The 19,883-nt window shown below is 48.2% G+C and overlaps 1 protein-coding gene across 1 annotated transcript; it reads left to right on the forward strand.

Annotated features, from left to right (window-relative positions):
- Nucleotides 1–8,131: 8,131 nt before the first annotated feature.
- On the forward strand, nt 8,132–17,442 carry LOC135914324 (uncharacterized). The gene is made up of 3 exons (XM_070521304.1): nt 8,132–8,165; nt 12,526–12,805; nt 15,183–17,442. The coding sequence occupies exons 1-3, from the start codon at nt 8,132–8,134 to the stop codon at nt 15,598–15,600; spliced, it is 732 nt and encodes a 243-aa protein (XP_070377405.1). The 3' UTR covers nt 15,601–17,442.
- The last annotated feature ends 2,441 nt before the right edge of the window (nt 17,443–19,883 follow it).

Below are 19,883 nucleotides of genomic sequence, written 5' to 3' on the forward strand. Positions count from 1 at the left end.
GAGGCTGGTCTTCTGCATTCTTCCCGACAAGCTGCCCGCGGAGGAACGCGTTGTCATCCTTCAGCGAACGCACGTCAGCCGCTATCGCGTCGATCTTTCGACACAGAAGACGTACCGCCTGCAGCAGGTCGGACTCGTCGGCCGGCGCCGCGACGACTTCGGGCGGAGGGGGCCCGCGGGGGGCGACCGCCTCGCCGGCGCCGCCGCCCAGGACAGCAGCACGCTCGGGGTCGTGGCGCCTCGTGCAGGAGAAGCACTTGAAGGTGCCGACGACCAGGTCGTGGTCCTCGTCCTTGACGCCGACGCACTTGCAGTGGAACTGCCTCAGGCACCGGCCGCAGCTCACGACGAACGGCTGCCGCGCGGCGGGCTCGGAGCACGCCGCGCACACGTCCGGACTTCGGGGCATGCTCGCGCCTGTCGAGTGCGCCGCGCATAGCGGGCGCAGAAAAAACACAGCCAGCAGGTAGATGATATAAACGGCTCGGCAGAGCGAGCTTGCATCCGGTGTTGCGGGCGTACGCGTTATGCAAGACGAGTCGGTCGCGGGGCGAGCTGTAGCGGCACTTTCCCGGATGGCGTCGAGCACGTGGTCGCCGCCACGGACAATTAAGGCAACGGTTTCTGAAGCACCGCTTGTCCTTGGCAGAGAGCGAACCCACCGAGGCGGCGGGGACGTGAATATTAAGGGAGATGGTGTATACAGATATTGAGGTCTGCTATACCTCACGCATACTGAAACGGGCCTCGCGAGATTCGAGGAGGCTGAGAAACCAGAGCGAATCCCTTTGTTAGTGTAGTAACCGTGTGAGCATACGCGGCTCTTTTATGACATATATACCATGGCAGTACAACTGCGCGGTAATGCATTCTTCTCTAACTAAATGAGCTGGAGCGGAGCCCTGGCAAACACTGCACGAACCGACAGGCCAATCTTCACAAGACAGTGCACCGAGAAAACAGGCGGGACATAAGCCAGTGACAAAAGCTTGAAAGTTTAATGCATGAGCGGGCGCAAGATATTTCTATGTTTCAAAGTATTAAGACTCTCAACGGTCGAGCAAGTCCCACTCCGCGCTGTTAACGCGCTCGAGATTACAAAACGTCGCTGTTCAGCAGCGTCTTATATAGAATCGATATGTGGCTGCTCGAGCAGGTACGTCGTCGCCCGGCAAAGCAAATTCCTACTATATTAGCTCAGAACTTGTATGTTGAACTTGTGGTCAACGCAAAACAAAAAATGTTATGAGGTGCGAGGAGGATATGTCTTTCTTTGAGTCATGGCTTTGGGTCACGACCGCGAAACGCGCGCAAACCTGGCATTTTTCCCACTTGGCATGCTGGTTAGGGATGTAGTATAACAACAAAATATTACACAGAACTAAGTTCAGATTCAATTGCATCTCAGCAGAAATTCACAATTACATCTCAATTGAGAGCAACAAACGCGCTATAGAAACGCAATAGAATTTCTATAAACATTTTGTAAAAAGATACGCTTCAATTTGAAGAAAGACTACGAGTGCTAGGGTACCTAACGAAATGAATCAAATTACTTCAATTCAAATGAGTGGGGACGGCTGCGGCAAGCGGATGCGATTTATTTAGGATTCATGGGGTTTTAACTAGAGGTGGGCGAATATCACGTTTTACGAATACGGATCGAATAAGAATAGTCAGGATCGGATATCGAATAATCATACGCAGACGCATATGCGTATTTACAGCAGATATATTTATTTCTGTATAATTAGGCGTCACGCCTGTACTGACTAGTTGAAAAAGATACGGTCAACTATCATGTACAAAAAATAAGCTTTAAACAGAAGGTCACCAATATTAATTAAAGCGCTACACGAATAGCTTCTGGTCATCTTTAGAACCTGGTGCCAAACAAGCTTTGCAAGAATGAATGGCTGCTGTATGGAATGCAGATTGAACACATGCGCTAAATAAATGGTTTCCAAAATATGATCGAAAGTTGTGGAAAAAAAAATGGTGATGGAATTATATGACGTAAACGCATGTAAAAGGTCCCAATGCAAGATAAACATCACTGGTCGTAGTGTAAAAGACATGACTACACTCTCAGAAACACTAAATGACAGACTACAAGTAAAACTCATAGATTGTCATGTAAGCTTGTCATGTAGCAATCGTTTGAGAGATATTCTCGTTTTATACGTGCTAATCCTCACTATATCGAATCACTTTTTACATAACAACAAAACGCTGCTAAAGTCATCGCGTAGGATTTCACTAGTGTAACGCTTCAATGTGTAATGTGTAACGGGAGTTAGCCTCGGTCACCTATATTTCTACAGCACACATTGGCAAATAGTTTAGTCAGACATAATTAGTTTTGAACACACAAGGTATTTACCACCTCTGCCTCTACGTATGGGGAACCCCGGTGTCGTTAACGGGCAGGCGGTCTGCTGAGCAAAACGAGACATTCATTCCATTCAGAAGCGTGTGCTTGGATGCGAGCAGAATATCATCTTGCTAAAATACATGATCGCTTGATATGAGGACATGACCTTCCGCTCAAGACTTTTAGGACTATGTGTACTGACAAACTCGATTCATTGAAACCTTCCTGTGTGTTCTGCGCTATAAGTCACTGATAAGCGCACCAGAGATTCGGTGATAATTGAGACATGAATCTCTAACAAAACTGATCCGCGCTTTACCCTGCAGCTTAAGTAGACGGGAATCGTTGGAACGCTCATATCCGAGTGCATTACAACAGGAAATCCACTGAATGCAACTGAAACTGATTCGAAATGCAACAGAACCCCTTTAAGGAGTTTTGCAGCTGGTAGCACGCACCGCTCATTAAAAAGGCCTGAAGCAGCCAAGGCGCACGAGCGTTGTCTCGTAGGAGATGAAGGTCAAAGCGACACACGCTATTGCACCACCCAAGGATTAATTTCGTCAACGTCACGAGAAACACAAGGGAACGATCGTATGCAAAGCAAAAAGCAACCATGCAAAACACAGAGCGCTTGGCGCGCACAAAAGCATGCAACTCGCGCGTGCACACTCTCGGTAGCTGCACCGCTCAACGACGACGACGACCACGACCATTGTGCGCGTCGAAACACCAGGGCCGCATCCTTTCTCTGCGAACACAAGCGGGCGGGACCCAGGCACAATGTCTCGCACACACATTCAAATGAAGTGTGTGGTCCCGGTTTGTCAGCATAGCAGCAGGTCGACGGCCTTTCGCGCGGGGCCCGCCAACAAAGCCGCGATGAGAGCAGGAGCTGTTATCGTGCCACGCTCATCTGATCTCTGACGAATGACAGGGCGCTCAGCTGTGTGAGCGCACGCGCAAGCAATGGGGGGAGAGGGTTGACTCTCCATGCGCATGCGCGTACGGCCATGGAGGACACGCGTGGCATCGTGGTCCGAACGGCACATCTCCGCGCTATGAGCTTTCTGTTTTAACCGCTGTAGAACGCATGCTTGACAATTAAGGCGCGTAGTTTGTTTCAAAGGCGAACGAAATACGAAAGCAATACACCGCTTTATACGAATTATCGCTTCATACAATGTTCTTTTTTTGCGATAAAGCAGAATGGCGGCGGCCTACGCTTGGTGCATGCGAGACAATTGAAGGGGGTAAATTGCGCAATTTTCTTTTTAGTACCACGCCTGCGACAATGAAACTATTGTGCGCACTGCCAAACGTTTGCCGGGAATAGGTACAAGAATATCATTATATTGCATACATTCTTCATCTACTTCCACTTATTAATATATATTTATATATATTTCCTCCTATAAAGGTGGTATAAATGATATGCAATATTTTTCCTGTTGCGTTATCGCAAGTGTCATTTTGACTTCTGCTATCGTCACTACTATTTTCGCTATCGTTGTTTATTGTTGTACCGTGCTTTGCGTATTGCCCTTCCTGCTTGGGCCATGTGGCCTGCAGCATTTCTATGAATAAAAGAAGAAGCACATGTGCAGTAAAAATCCCATATATAAATCTAGCGCGGGAAGACGTGCAGCGCTTGGACACGCTACAGTTCTTCCGCGTTGCTATGACCGGTCCGTATGTAGGCCACCATGTTACCTTTTCCTGCCCCCGACAGCTTGTGGGGGTTGTGAAAAGCGAACGAAACGATGTTCTCAGAATCATGACATTTACGTCCAATGCGTGCCTAACAAGGGAAAAATTAAGTTGTTTAGACGTGCAGGCAAGCTTTTGCTGGAAAGCAGCTATGTGCTTAAAAGTATTGCATTGCCCCTTGGTTGTTTGGTGGTTTTCACTCAAATGTAAACACCCATGGCGAACGGCGTACTTGAACTGCTTGTGAGGAGCAGATCGCTACGGAAGGAGAGAATGACGAGTTCGTCATAGGATAGGATAGGGATAACTTTAATAATGTGCCGGCAAACGACGATTTAACGAGTCGTGACGCTGGCCAAGCGTCGACCCGGGGTTATACCCTACTCTGACTAGCCCAGTTGGGCCAGTTTGTAGTGGGTCATGAGGCTTGTGCTTTTCGAGCGCACCCCGGGCCTGCTGGACGGCCCATAGTTGTGAGTCCTTGTCTGCAGACTGCAGTGCACCTTGAAGTTCTGGCGGGTAAGTCCTGGAGGTAGCTGCCGTCGGGAACCTGGCACAGTCCCACATGATGTGCCATTGGTCCGCCGGACCCGCTGCACAAACACCGCACAGCCCACTCGGATAAAGCTCTGGGTGAAGCACGTGCAGCATTGCGGGGGCGAGGAGTGACGCGGTCTGTATTTGTCCTAGGATTACGGCCTCCTCCCGACTGAGTGCCGGGTGGGGAGGCGGCATTGTCCGTCGATCTAAGCAGTAACACTTGGTTACTTCGGCATAACTAGTCAATCTGTCCTTGGTTTCGAACCACCACAGGGAACGGTCACTCTCGGGGGCACGGAAAGTAAGCGCTTGCCATGATATCCTTTTCTTTTATTTCTGGTTTCAACACCGATTCCGTCAACCCTTAAACACCACTACCGTCAACACCTAAACTGGAGGGCAAAAAAAATAAAGGCAAAGGAAAGACAGGGAGGTAAACCAGAGGATATCTGCGGTTGGCTAACCTGTACTGCTTCTCGCGCTTCCCGGCAACTGCAGCTTATGTAATCGTAATGCGTACCGGGAAACGCTGGCGGCGAACGCTATGTTGTACGAAGGCGAGCCTTCTGGTAGAAACGCGGCCTCTTGCGTGGGCCGCGGAAGCGCGGAGGTGAGCGCCATCTGGATGGTGTTGCAATTAATCGAGCTGGGTGCGCCGCTCTACGAATGGCATAGAGACGCTAGAAAAAGGAGGTTGTCTCCCAGTTTCCGCGTAACAGAATTATCTTTTCTCGTATATTCAAATTACAATCCGACGCTATCATCCCTATAGGTTGTGTGTAAGTAGTACCTTACAATTTTCCTGACGCATTTTATTTCGCAAATTCAATTCAATTAGTTCATTAACGCCTCTGCGCTACACGGAGGGCGTGCGTGGTTCGGTACGCGTGGTCCAGAATTATTTTTCGCTCACGAAACGGTCGGCGCCGGACGCCGACAACAGGAAGGAAGGAAAGGAAGGAAAAGGTGGAGAAGGAAAGGCAGGGAGGTTAACCAGTTTAGCTCAACCGGTTTGCTACCCTACACATGGGAGCGGGATGGGGGGGATGAAAGATGGGGAGGAGAGAGAGCACATAGCACAGCACACACATCGTCAGTTACAGTCCGTCACTCTTGCGTGGTACGTGACATCACTGTCACAGCCACTTGTCCAAGCCAGCCTTTTTCAAAAACCGAAGTAGCTAGACCTTTCGTCGCCTTCAGCTGCGATGTCTTCTGCCGGCGACATGTGAAAATCGTTTCAACTGACAATGGTCTATTGTCAAGGTGCGCCAGAACGGACACCAGGGACACGCCGACAACAGATTTTCTGCTACACAAGGCCCCTAGCGCTATCGCGTTCAAAAGGGATCTTCGCCATTGTAGAGCGGCATATTTCTAGTGGCACATATCTAGATACCAAAGGTAGCGTCAAAGACGCTCATTAAAGAGCGGCACTCACCTACTGGCACATACCCTGTGACACAAGTAAGTATTAAAGAGATTCATTAAATGCCTGCAGAGAGCGAGTGGCAGATAGGGAGTGCTCCAAGTCGACGTCAAACAGTTTCTTCGAACTGCGGTACATACATAGTCCCGCGTCTATACAGCGAACAATATCGGCGTGAAAGACGTTCGCTGGAGAGCGGCACGTATTTTCACACCGCCACATGCTCAGTGGTCCAAGTCGGTCCGATGGTTGGGTTCGAACCCTGTTACCTCAGCGCAGCAGCCCGACGCGCCATCCATGGGACCACGAACTTCCCAGTAACCCAGGTAGGCCGGAAAACGCTTGGATACAAACGTACATCGATACATAGGACCCGGAAAGTACGCCAGGTAGCCAAGTAATGCTAACGCATTGAATCACGGCGTAGGACACAATCATAAGATCTCTGGTGTATGGTCGTCAGATCTGTGACAACCGAATCAACACCGTATAAGTTCTATAATTGTATCTTGTACCGTGTTCTCTATGTTGGTTTTCTTTCACGTTGAGCAGCTTGGCTAACGTTAGTTGGAATCTACGGCATAGTGACCGCGGAATAATGTCTATAGCCGTATTCTTCGTACCCCGCAGAAGTATCGTCGTCTGTTACCCTGACCTTACACTGGGTGCCCGCTGTATGCGCAGGTATATATGCTACGTTTATCGCCTCTACAATCACCAGAGCAGTGACGATGGGGTCAGAAGTGCATGACGTATAGCGTCGACCCTCATCGTCGTTGATATGGAAGGCTTGACGGGTTCGAATCCGGACGGCGGGCGCGTCGTACCGCCCGAAGGTAATGGAAACCCGCCGCCGATGGAGTCGGTGTGAGTACCCGCGCTGTCTGAAGATGTTGGATGATGGACCGGGGTCAGAGGAACGGTCCCGTGACGGCCCGATGGCTGCTCGCTCGAATGCCAGCCACTCGAGCCGGAAACCGTCCGACGGGTGTTTGAAGCGCGCATTCACCGGTCGGACCCAACCGGGGCCGCTGCACCCCTGCCTGGTTGACCGTCGCGTCGGCGCTCGCTTGCCCGGGCGCTGCGCGGCGAGACCTGCGGGGGGCGTGTCTCCACACCACTCCTGCGCGGCCAACGCCAATGCCAGAGCGCCTGCTAACAGTCTCACGTCATATAGACTGCGCCAGAACGTTTTCAACTTTCGCATTCCTCGAAGGCGATACATGACACCGTCGTGTGTAACAATAAATTCACACCAATGCGCTTTTTTTGTCTTTTGTGAACAGCCGGTGACCATGTTCACTTTCGTTGCCAAAGTGTGGCACCAGCCACACTTTGGCGACATCATACAACCCTGCAGTGGTGCAGGGTTCTCGAACTTAATTCCCGTGAGTGCACGGGCGCTATCATTCATGAGAACGTACTTACAACAAGCGGCGTCCGAAACATTCCCTACTCGTCAAATGCCAGTTGAAGAACTATCGTGATCTGCAAAGTCCACTCGACTGTGAGCGTATAGACCGCTTCATCGGGCGAGGAAGATAGGGCACCCGGAGAGCCTTGCCTCCTCTCTGGCTAGGGCGATCCAGCGCGGCGCTGCTTGAAAGTATTGCTGTCGCGTGCTGCGAAACGATTTCGAGATGTTTTAGAGCTTACTTTGTGAAATTTACGCCACGTTCGTTCACATAAGGTGGTTAGGGAAGCCTTTCGGTGCATCGGTAGCTACTGTAGGCAGAAATATCTCTTGGAGGCGCAAAAATGTGACGCGCATAACCAGTCGCGGTGCGTGTATGTGTTGTTTATTATATTGCGTATCGATTTTAATTCAACAAAGAAAACCGGCATCTCTGTATTACCAGCATTAAATGGTAAATCAGCACACTGTCTGATCGACTGGCGTAGAGAGTAAAACATAAAACACAAGAGCGCATGCTCGTGCACGGCCAACGCAACGACGAAACATCTGAGCGGCAGGCGCTATCAAATATTTGTGGTACACTGGCATCGTTCTCACTCATTTCAAGTCTAGTATGCTTGAAATTACCATATGTCTACGCTAGCCTTGCTGCATGAGGCCCATGGCGCTGCTCAAAACAGCGATCCCTGCGGTTGGTGAGCCAGCACGATACATATATAAGCTGTGTGCTTCGGCATTGCCTTTTTGGCCTGTATACAGCCATAATATATGAGAGGGTTCGCATAAAAAGAATGCGATGGCTATTTTTGAGCGCTAAGTTTCCGTAATACGTGTGAGTGCGCCGTAGAGAACTGAACGAACACAACCGAAAAAAAAAGGAAATCGGTTATCATCCTCTTTCTCTAAAAAGCAAGAGAAAATGGGCTAACACCGCACAATGTTTATAAATATATAACCGCTGATGCCGTATGCTTGGACCATGCGCTATATAGAACAAATATATCTGTAATCCAGCACCTACTACTGCTTAGGACGCTCGTGCAGTCCGTAAGCGGTCGCTCTGCTGGACAAGCTTAATTCAGACTGTAAGGTATGCTGCTATTACTAGCCAAAACTATTTTATTCATGGGTGGAAACTTCATCCATCCAACCAAGTAGTCGCGCAATGTAACCTGCAGCGAACAGTTTGAACGCTTGTCAAAGTATAACAGCCCAGCTCCTATCGTAGCAGAACGGTACCCACGCTGTTACGATCGTCGCTTATGTTTCATGGCCCTTAAACCGCAGCTTAGAAATAGAGGATAACACTACAATAAGGTCACATTAGTGATTGGAACATTCAGAAATACACAATTGATCTCTGAGGCCGATTGTAGGCTCGAATATGCGCGCACACATCGCGCTGCATGTTCCGTCCACCTCAACGCCAGCAGAAATTCCGGTCATGACGTCTTAAACCACTTCAGCATGTCTCACAGAACCGTTTACCACAACGAAGACGCACGTACGTACTAAACAGACCGCACGACCGCGAAAACAAACCCCAGAACCTACCGCCGAGCGTATACCTGCCATGCAAAAGACCGCTTTCACCCAAGCCAGTATGGCGCTGCTCATAGGCGGCGCCACTGCGTTCACAATATGGCGGCTCCTACGAAAAAACGGTCTATATGCGTTGTGCTAAGAAGCACGATCTGTGGTGGCAGTTGCCAGTTTGTGCGGTGGCAATGTGCTGTTGTGCCATAGTGAAACGGCACAATCCTATTTCACTGTGATTATGTGATTCTCTACCACTTGGGTTCGGTTCTCACCGACGGCAAGCTCTATTTTCGTTCAGTCTCAATCTAACCACCAGGTTATGCTGGTTATGACTAGTTATGCCGAAGTAACCAAGTGTTACCGCTTAGCTCGACGGACAATGCCGCCTCCCCACCCGGCACTCAGTCGGGAGGAGGCCGTAATCCTAAGACAAATACAGACCGCGTCACTCCTCGCCCCCACAATGCTGCACGTGCTTCACCCAGAGCTCTATCCGAGTGGGCTGTGCGGTGTTTGTGCAGCGGGTCCGGCGGACCAATGGCATATCATGTGGGACTGTGCCAGGTTCCCGACGGCAGCTACCTCCAGGACCTCCCCGCCAGAACTTCAAGGTGAACTGCAGTCTGCAGACAAGGAATCACAACTATGGGCCGTCCAGCAGGCCCGGGGTGCGCTCGAAAAGCACAAGCCTCATGACCCACTACAAACGGGCCCAACTGGGCTAGTGCAGAGTAGGGTATAACCCCGGGTCGACGCTTGGCCAGCGTCACGACACGTTACATCGTCGTTTGCCGGCACTTCATTAAAGTTATCCCTATCCTATCCTATCCTAACCACCAGGTAGCGATAGCGACCTTTACTGAGAGGATTTTCAAAAGTTTAGTTGCTTCCTGTTTAACTTCAAATGGATTCTCGGTGTGACACTAGCTTTCGTTTTTTCTTATTAGTGGGCATGACGCATTCGTTATCGGATGATACGTTTTTCTGTATCATACGTCTTTCCCCTTGACCTCCAGAAAACAATCTACTGTAGTTTTGTACTTATTTTACCCATAAAAAGTTGTAAAAACACGGAACAGAGTATGTGCCCTTCCATATCCTAATTGTTCTTGTCTGCAATTTTGCGCTCTTTTGATTCATTCCTCATTAAGGAAGTCTACGGCCCATTGATAGCCACCGTCTAGTTTGTCCTTGAGCTGAATTATTCAGAAGCATACATTACTTGCATGAGAAATTCAAACATATATTCAACTTCACCTCAAACAATTATTCAACTAATTAACAAAAATTAACGTCCCAATTATGTGCTTTACGGCAAATATTGCGATTTACGAATTGTAGCCGGTGAATTTGCAATCCATTCGGAATGAATTTCCAGAATGACACCAGTTTGGAGACATGTGCCGTCAAACTCGCCGTAAAAATGCACTGTTGCACTACTTACTTTCTTTAACGAAACGCTCTTTTATGCACTGAAGCACAAAGCAACTGGAACGCCCATGTATTTCGTCGCGCACTTTAAGAAATCACTGTCGAAACTGGTGCGATCCTGGTAAATAATATCAAGTGGGTACGTCTTGCAGACCTAACCATTCGTAAACTGCAATATGTGCAGTAAAGTAATTAACGAATAAGTTGATGAGTAAACTTATGTTAATTGCTCAATATGTGTTTCGATTTATCATGCTAGTAACGTCCGCCACTCCAGATAATCCATCTCAGCGACAAGAACTATGCTATCTGCTGCAGGCAATTTTAAAAAATTCATTAAAACTCAAATATTATCACCCCGTATATAGGTAAGCAGCCTGATTCGCCAGGCGCGAGACAGCATCGAGCCTCTAAGCACTCTCCACAGGCCGAGAGGTAGTGGTGCTTGTATGCGTCCGATAGCTGGTGCAAAGCTGGTTGACGTTCACGAAGGGTGTTCGGTGTATACTGCAGCTTAAGTGGGTTATAACGAACAGGCTTATGCGCTAACAATATTTCGATATAACAGGTAATTCGACATACCCCCTTCTTTCCTTTAACAAACCTAAACGAACCTTTACGATGAGTTGTTTATAAGAGACCGATTTGTTATGTTCAGAAGGGAAGGGAAACAGCCAAGGAATCCATTTTTTTTAAAGAAGACTTACGCGTAGTGTAGGCAGTAATTTTTGCCTGTTTTAACTGTTCCTCAGCGTCACTGAAAAATGACGACATGATAAGGCCTTGCTTCGACAGGTTTGCAGTGCAATTTTTATACGCTTCCGATACGCTTCTGTTTTTCCTTGCGAGCATGCGTGCTCGGAAGGAAAAACATGACAAAAGAAAAAAGTAAATAAAAAAAAGTAGCTTTCCTGAACGCTGTGTTCGCGGCATGCAAGCGGCCTTATGGCGCTGGCAGCGGGCACCCCGAGTTCGTTATATCGAATGTCCAGTTCGTTATGAGTGATTAAGTTTGCATGAGTATTCGTCAGCGCGTTCGACGTGTTCAATATAGAGAATGATTCACTTTATATGGGTTCATTATGTCTGGCTTCCACTGTAACTGACAGACTATAATTGTTAGTAATAGACTGCAAATTACAGCCTGTAGATGTATAAAATGTAATCGATTCGACTGTAACTGAACCATGAACGGGCATGCCCGCGCGCGTCCGTGTCTGTGTGTTGCTCCAGTGTGCGAAGCCTTATTATCTGAATCACGATGAGTGTGGAAGTGTCGAAAAACGGATGACGTTCCACGCCAGTCTGTCCACGCGAAACGATTCCCGCATATTCCCGCCTGAACATGCGCCGATCACGCCCGCTCGCATCGACGACTACCTCTCCCTCTTAATTGGGCGAGGGCGCTTCTGGGAAGCGGCGCTCGTCGTTTGTCGGACATAACCTTCGCCTTCGCTTTTCGTTACGAGCATCTTTCTAAGCTGAGCGCTCTTTACGTAGCGATGTAATTAAAAACTTTGTTTTTCGTCCTACATACATCGCCTCGCCTCTATGCTGAAGCCCTTTCCTCTGATCGACCTGGTCAAGCTCCAAGCAACTGGACCAGCGCTACGAGTGGGTCTGGATAACCCCTTTGCAACGCTGTGTGCTGCTTGCGTTGTGCACGTCATGTACAAATAGAAAATAGTCGCATTTAGAAATAACATCTCACTTTTAAAGTATAGCATACCATCCATATCTGTCTTTCCTATGGTGCCACACCAACTATAGTCTGCTCATTGAACGACAGAAAGCCTAGCTATAGTTGGTAAGAATTCGTTATGCAAAAAAGTTGACGCGCAGAGACAGAACACAGGAGAAGTGGACAACACGAACGCCGTTCGTGTTCTCTTGTGTCCTGTCCGCACGCCTCACTTTTTTTTTTTTTTTTGCATAATAGTCAGCTCTCATAAGAGCAGACTGTATACTTGGCCAGAATATAGTTTGCAACTAGACGGACCAATTATTCTGTTCTCCCGAGGTCCCGATCTGCTCCTTCGTCCGCTCTTTCGCAGGATTCCGGAGCGGGAGAGGCGTCCTGAAAAGACGACCGTCGGACGTCGCGGGCCCCCTGGACGTCGTCGCCGGTTGGCGACGTCGCGGCCGGCGTCGCGACGGCGGCGGACCCGGTGCTTCGGCAGGCGGTGCTGGGTCTGGTGGTGCCGGGCCTGCTCTTCCTGGTCGCCGGCACGGTGTGCGCTTTCTACGCGTTCCTCGTGGGGGTCTCGCTCGTGGCGTTCGGCGCCTTCCTGCTGCTGCTGCCGGCGGCCGTGTGCCGCATACTCAAGTCGCTGCCCGGTCGGGACAGCCCCGAACATGGAAGCAGGTCGGCCCTCCAGACTGCATACTCTCGCTAAATCCTGTATGTCTTTGGCCTATGCGCACTTGCGGTCCCAATTTGAAGCGAGGAACCAAAGTCATCGCTAGCGAACATTCGTCTTCCAGCAGTCGCGTTCCGATCGAGCACAAATCCTTCCTCTTGCGTCTCTTCCAGATGCTGCTTATCCTTGTTCACCTGTCGCTCCCGCTGTGCTTTCGAAACTCTTCTTTTCTTTTGGGGGGGGGGGGGGGTGAGCAACGTCACTGGATCGATACAGGCTGCGGGTCTGACTCTCACATTATTCGGAGCCTCCGCTTTTCCTCGGTGAGGTCAAAATTTCTCACTTGACATAGCCGCTAGCCAGGACGAAGGCCTCTCCCTGCGATCGCCAATTACCCCTGGCCTGCACCAACTGATTCTAACTAGCGCCTCCGAATTTCCTAATTTCATTGCCCCCCCCCCCTAATCTTCTGCCGTCCTTGACTGCAGTTCCCTTCTCTTGGCACCCATTCTGTAACCCTAATGGTCCCCCGGTTATCTAACTTGCACATTACATGACCTACCCAGGTCCATTTGTTTCTCTTGTTGGAATATCCGCTACTTCAGGACGTTTGCTCTCTGGTCCACACCACTCTCTTTCTGTCTCTTAACGTAACGCCTAACATTATTCGTTCCATCGCTCTTTGCGCGGTCCTTAACTTGTTTTCGAGCTTATTTGTCAGTCTCAATTGCAAGTTTTTGCCCCATTGTCAGCACCGGTAGAATGCACTGATTGTACAGCTTCCTTTTCAATGATAATAGTAGGCTTCCAGTCAGGAGCTGACAATGTCTGCCGAATTCGCTCAACCCATTTTTAGTCTTCTGTAAATTTCCTTCTCGTGATCAGGGTTCCCTGTGACTAATTGACCTATGTAAACGAACTCCTTCACAGACTCTAGAGGCTGACTGGCGATCCTGAACTCTTGTTGCCTTGCTCAGCTATTCATCATTATCTTTGTCTTCTGCATATTAATTTTCAACCCTAGTCTTACACTCTCTCTGTTAAGGTACTCAATCATTTGTTGTAACCGTCCCCAGTGTTGCTAAACAGGGCAATGTCATTTGCAAACCGAAGGTCGCTGAGCTATTCGCCGTTGATCCTCACTCCTACGCCTTCCAAGTTTAATAGCTTGAATACTTCTTCCAACCACGCAGTGAGTAGCATTGGAGAGATTGTGTCTCCTTGTCTGACCCCTTTCTTTATAGGTATCTTCCTACTTTTCTTGTGTAGAATTAAGGTAGTTGTTGAATCTCTGTAGATATTTTCCGGGGTATTTACGTAAGCGTCCTGTATACGTAATCCTTGATTACGTAATTCCCCTGTGACTGCTGGTATCCTACTGAATGAAATGCCTTTTCGTATATATATATATATATATATATATATATATATATATATATATATATATATATATATATATATATATATATATATATATATATAAAGCCCTGGACGAGGAGTACTAACAACCCGGGGCTCCCCCGTGATTCCTTGGGTAACGCAATCCATTTCGCTCAAAAAACTCTAGATTTTGCACTTGAGTCCACTTCCTTGCATCTCTAGTAAAAAAATCTTGGACTTGTCCGATTATTGTGAGTTACGGATGATGATCATGCTGGTGATTTATTCGCATTCACTTTGAAACAGGGTGGGGACAAATAGTGTGCACCTAGCCTTCTTGTGTTATCAGTTATGCTATACATGTTTATCAGTAAACTATTTTGCCTACATCTCCTTAATCTTTTTTATCTTCGGTAAAACCACTGTATCTACATTTCACAGTTGCCTATCCCTGTAATGAATGGCGTACTATCGCCATGTTCCCTGTTTTTTTTTTCACAAGTACTCTAAAAGTTCCAGCGTTTCTGAAAGGTGGATGGTATACGTACCTACGGGTCTCGCAGGTGAATACATTCGCATTCCATTCGGATGTGCTGTGCTGTGCTGTCTCCAGTTTCTTGCTGCAGGAGACACATGTCTTCTGCAGCAAGAAACTTGCTCCGGTATGTTTTTTTTTTCTTTTACCTTTAGCATCCAGCTCGGGCCTCAAATAGCAAGGCACTGCACTTTGTGTTATCGTACGGATTTTGCCTTCTGATTTGTTTATTGCCATTCTTGCAAATCGTCGTGACCTTTTTCTTTCCATCCTTTGGCATCCAATTTACTGTCTCTGTGCTCTCACATTTATTCTTTAATGACTCCTGGTTATCTATTTGCACTTTTAAACTTCCCTGCACTTGGTTGCCAAGTTTATCGACCTCTTCCTCCATTTCGTGTCCACGCTTTTGAGGTACCGATATCTGTGCTCTTTCTGAGAGAAAGTGGCGCCCTCTATCGTTGCAGTAAAAAGGAGAGGCGGCGCCACATCGCCCGCGATTCCCGGCCAACCTACGGGTCCCGGTACTCCGCCGCCTACGTGAATCCCGCGTTCGAGCCCAAGGAGGCGATGGGGGACGATTCGTCGGGCTACGCTCGTGTCAGCTCCATCAGCTGCAGCAGCAGCAGCAGCCTCCAGGGCCTGCACAAGCCGCCGTCGCAGAAGCCGCCCTGCCACCTAAGCAGCGCAACACGGAAGTACGCCAGCACCAACAGCCTCGCCGCCGAGTTGCACGAAGCCTGCCGCTACCAGCACAGCACCAAAGAACCGACCAGACCATCCAGCCACGGTTTCCGGCACATAGAGTTTGACCCCGAGTCGGCTCGCTTCGGCGACCAGCCGCCGAGGTACTCGACCGTGGTCAGAGAGAGTCCTCTGATATAGCACTGCAGACACGACCAGGGGGCGCACACAAGAGATGGCGGGAACATGCAGGTTAAAGCGGTATTGACGTGACACTTGTGACTTCTCGCATTTTTTTTTATACATCTCCTGAGAAACGAAACCGTAAGTTGTCCGTATACCATAGTAAGCTATTCATGGCGCTTTGAGGCTTGCCAGTATTTCTTCTATATGGCCTAGAGGTCCAGACCCTTCATTTAACGCAACGAAAAGTTGTAAATGTCACTTTAGTACTCCTTTGAGACGCTTAGAAGGCGTTTAAGGGGGAAATGTTTGTATTGGCACGCGGCCTGCCTAGCCCCCTCTGCCTTCTTCGCCTTATCCGCCCCGGTCTGGTGCGGGTAGGGTGAAACATTTATGGCTATGCCACTGTATAGAGCATCCTGATGACTCCCGCAGAACTTGTTGACACATGTAGCACAGAAAAAACGCACGCGTTGCTACGTGTTTATGGTGAAACAGCACGCTGGTACACATGAAAGACAAGAGCGAGTGCCCCAACCTCTTCGCCTCGTCCGAGACATCACGCATTGTTTCACTGCGAACGTGAAGGCGACTGAAAAAAAAGTGATAGCACAATTTTTTTAAACTGCTACGCGTCTTTGGCTTTGTTTACATGAAGTCGACGGCAGCGGGTCGAGTACAAGAACTCCGGTATGACCTAGCTCGACCCGACTGCGTTTGCATGCATCTTACCAAGCGGCTTGGGCGGATCGACCCACACCTTTCAGGTGGGTTTCACTGAACTCGCCTCGATGCTTGTCCGGCCTGGCCTGCTACGTTTACATAAACCCAACGTCCGATTTTCGTCCTGAGAAAAACCGACTAGACTCGACTTTACCTGATTCATGTAAACGTACCTCTGGCGACCATACGACAAGAAAACGCAAAAAATAAGAGGGGTGATGAGCCGTTCATTCGACGGTGTTTCCAACACGGGGTACCCCTGCCGCCCCCGTGGGTGCGGGAGGGGTTGGCTTCGTATGTTGGTTTCGTGTGCCTGAACGCACGCAAAACAAGATATGCGCTATACCAAGTGTTGGCTGTGCCTAGTACAAATCCACCTCCCCCCCCCCCTGTCGCAGTCGTATAATGTCCTAGAAGAATTGCTAGAGGCAAAACCAAAGGAGTGAGATCGTTCCAATGGGAAATGATGATACAACACGGATTTGTCTAATTTTCGTGCCTGCGGCTTCAAACGTTGTGGCAATATGTCGTGTAAATTGATCAATTTGATACATTTGAAGCCAGAAGGTCGAATTTCAGGCAAATCCACGTAAACTACCTGTTGTTTCCCTGTTGGCCAAACCGCCATCTTTGAAGCTGCAGTAGACACAAGCGCCACAATTCCCTCTGGTAATTCTTGCAGGAAACTATACGGCCGCAGCGTGTCCTCTGAGATCGCACCGGCATAAAAGTGCGCCTTCGCAATCTCGCAGGCCACGGGCCACAGCTATACTGCAATTGAGACGGAAAACAGAAGCGCGAAAGAAACAAGGACGAGACGAGTACACAGGACTGGCGCTTACTTCAAATTTCTGCATTACGAACAAATTTTCGTCTATGTTCTACTATGCTGCAAGTTCGCACGTCCGCACACATGGTTAGCGAAATAAAAGCACGGTGATGCGGGATTGCACAAAATGGCACGGTAACTAGGGCATCGAAAGAGCGCTATGTGAAGAAGCATTGTCCATTCTTCGCCTTCATAAAGCACTCTTTGCAAACATTTCGTCATCAGTTTATTGATTGTTTGTCGTATATATATATATGCCTCACGCATGAGAATGAGCCACTGGAATAAAATGCAAAATGGACCCTGCAGTGCGCACCGATTTGAATATTGTGTTGTAACACGGAACGGCGCAAACACAGCTGACGATATAACCCCCTCAATACTTTAACCTCCGAACGCGTTACTAACATATCGTAGCTACTAAAGAATTTTTATTAACATTTCTAAACATAAAACAGAGAAGAAGAACAAGTAGATGATGGTTTTCGGACGATGGCACATATCCACAGCTGGAGATTAACCAAGCAGCAGGTGGTACATTTAATAAATAAATAAATAAATAAATAAATAAATAAATAAATAAATAAATAAATAAAGTTAAAGAAAAGATAGAGAAGTAAAATCATGTGGGATTGCTTGACGGTGAATGCAATAAAACTGGGAATTTAATGAAAAATTTCGAGAAAACACGAAATATTGCTTGCTTGATTCTAATGCCACGGCGCTTACCCATTACGAGGGATCGACTGGCTAAGAAGCCCGCGGTTATTGGGAGGCAGAGTACGGTGGACAATAATATGAAAATTGACAACCTTTACTTATTCTTATTCTTGTTGTTGTTAGAGAACAAGGTGCAATTTAAAAAATGTAACAAATTTGGAGGCATTAAAATGAAATCGAATTCGGTCGCCAGTTTCGTTGAGGATCAAATGACCAATTCAGAAGATTAACCAGATATTCTTGCGTCGCAGAAGGTGTACGCAGACTGTCATGACATCTTGCTAAAGCGCAATGCAGAGGCCACGGCGAACAGAATATCCTGATCATTTCAAGGCATAGCAAATTGCAGGAATTAAATGTTGAATTATTACGTTATCTGCTTTGTACAGCGACGACAGGTTGCATGCGCGAAGGCAGTCCTCTCGTTGTTTTTTTATATCGCTTACTTGTTGTCTGGCTAATAAAGCGACGGCCGATTATATGCGCGAAGACCCGCCGTGGTTGCTCAGTGGCTATGGTGTTGGGCTGCTGAGCACGAGGTCGCGGGATCGAATCCCGGCCACGGCGGCCGCATTTCGATGGGGGCGAAATGCGAAAACACCCGTGTGCTTAGATTTAGGTGCACGTTTAAGAACCCCAGGTAGTCAAAATTTCCGGAGTCCTCCACTACGGCGTGCCTCATAATCAGAAAGTGGTTTTGGCACGTAAAACCCCAAAATTAAATATGCGCCAAGACCCTGTTTTTTCTTCTGTGTCACATACTTTCATGGCAGAGTGTATGAGATTACCTTTCGAATGATCAAGCTGCAGCTATGTGGTGGAACACCTCCATCGCGACACACGCGAACAAATCGTCTCGTTATGTAGCACTAACAACAGACTCCGTGCCAATTGCATTTCTGTTTGAGCTGCAGCTATCGCCTCGATCCAAGGGAAGCAAAAAAGAAAAAAAGACAAGACAAGGACTTGCTTTCGCATCGGAGTATGAAGCAGCCAGGACGATAGCATGCTCATGACTACGATTTACTCTTTTTCTCCGACTATTATTAGCGGAAGACGCTCACATCGACGTATGTTGCTTTGGAGAACCTTTGCTTCTTAATCTTTCCCGTCCCGCCCCTTCCACTTCCAACCAGTTTCGATGGACTCCTTTCACGAAGCCAGCTACAAAACAATCTGCCCGTCGCAATTTCATGTGAGTACGCGTGCCAGGAGTTCTGGTTTGGCGTTTCGATTTACAGTGGTGTATGGTACGTGCGTGTTGTTCCTTGGTCCTGTTGTTTCGGTGCGCCGATGGCCGTGCTGGATAAAGCAGCAGCAAATGGTTGTTTCTTTAACGAATAAGTAAATAATAAATAATTTAGACAGGGGTAACTGGATATCACTCGGAGAGGCCTTCGTCCTGCAGTGGACATAAAAATGGGCTAGTGATGATGATGCTGCTGCTGCTGCTGCTGATGATGATGATGAAATAACTGAATAAAAAGGAAGGGAAGAAAATTTACTGTTGACCGCACCGTAAAATGTCTAGCGCAGCTTGCTGGCATCTGAACGGCGGTCCTAAGTGCGTGTATGTGTGTGTGTGTGTGGGGGGGGGGGGGTAGGGATTACTAAAAGGACCAGGAGAGAGGATAGCAGAGAAGCAATATAGCAAAGAACAGAACTATTTACGTTTATACAACAGCGGCGACTAAATCAGAGTTACCCTGTACTTCGATTGTGAAGCGACTTGCTCGAGGTGGTTTGTTACCGCACTAACACTGCAAGCTGGGCGAGTTGGTGACTGAACATATTCCTATACGGGTGGGCAGCGCAACCCGGACGAAGGACAAAAGAAAGTGCGCGATGCGAGCGCAGACTAACATCTGCTTTATCTTTTCAAACAAGTGATTAAATATGCAGAGAATGTGACCTTGTGATGAAGTGACGCGTACAAGTGGCGAAAGCGTGTCAGCTTAATTTGCCATACAGAAAACTCCGTTTCTTTATCGTGCAGTGAGATAGAAGCCTGGCTGACGCATGCGCCTGA

Source organism: Dermacentor albipictus, chromosome 7, assembly GCF_038994185.2.
Source record: "Dermacentor albipictus isolate Rhodes 1998 colony chromosome 7, USDA_Dalb.pri_finalv2, whole genome shotgun sequence".
Classification (NCBI taxonomy): Eukaryota; Metazoa; Arthropoda; class Arachnida; order Ixodida; family Ixodidae; genus Dermacentor; species Dermacentor albipictus.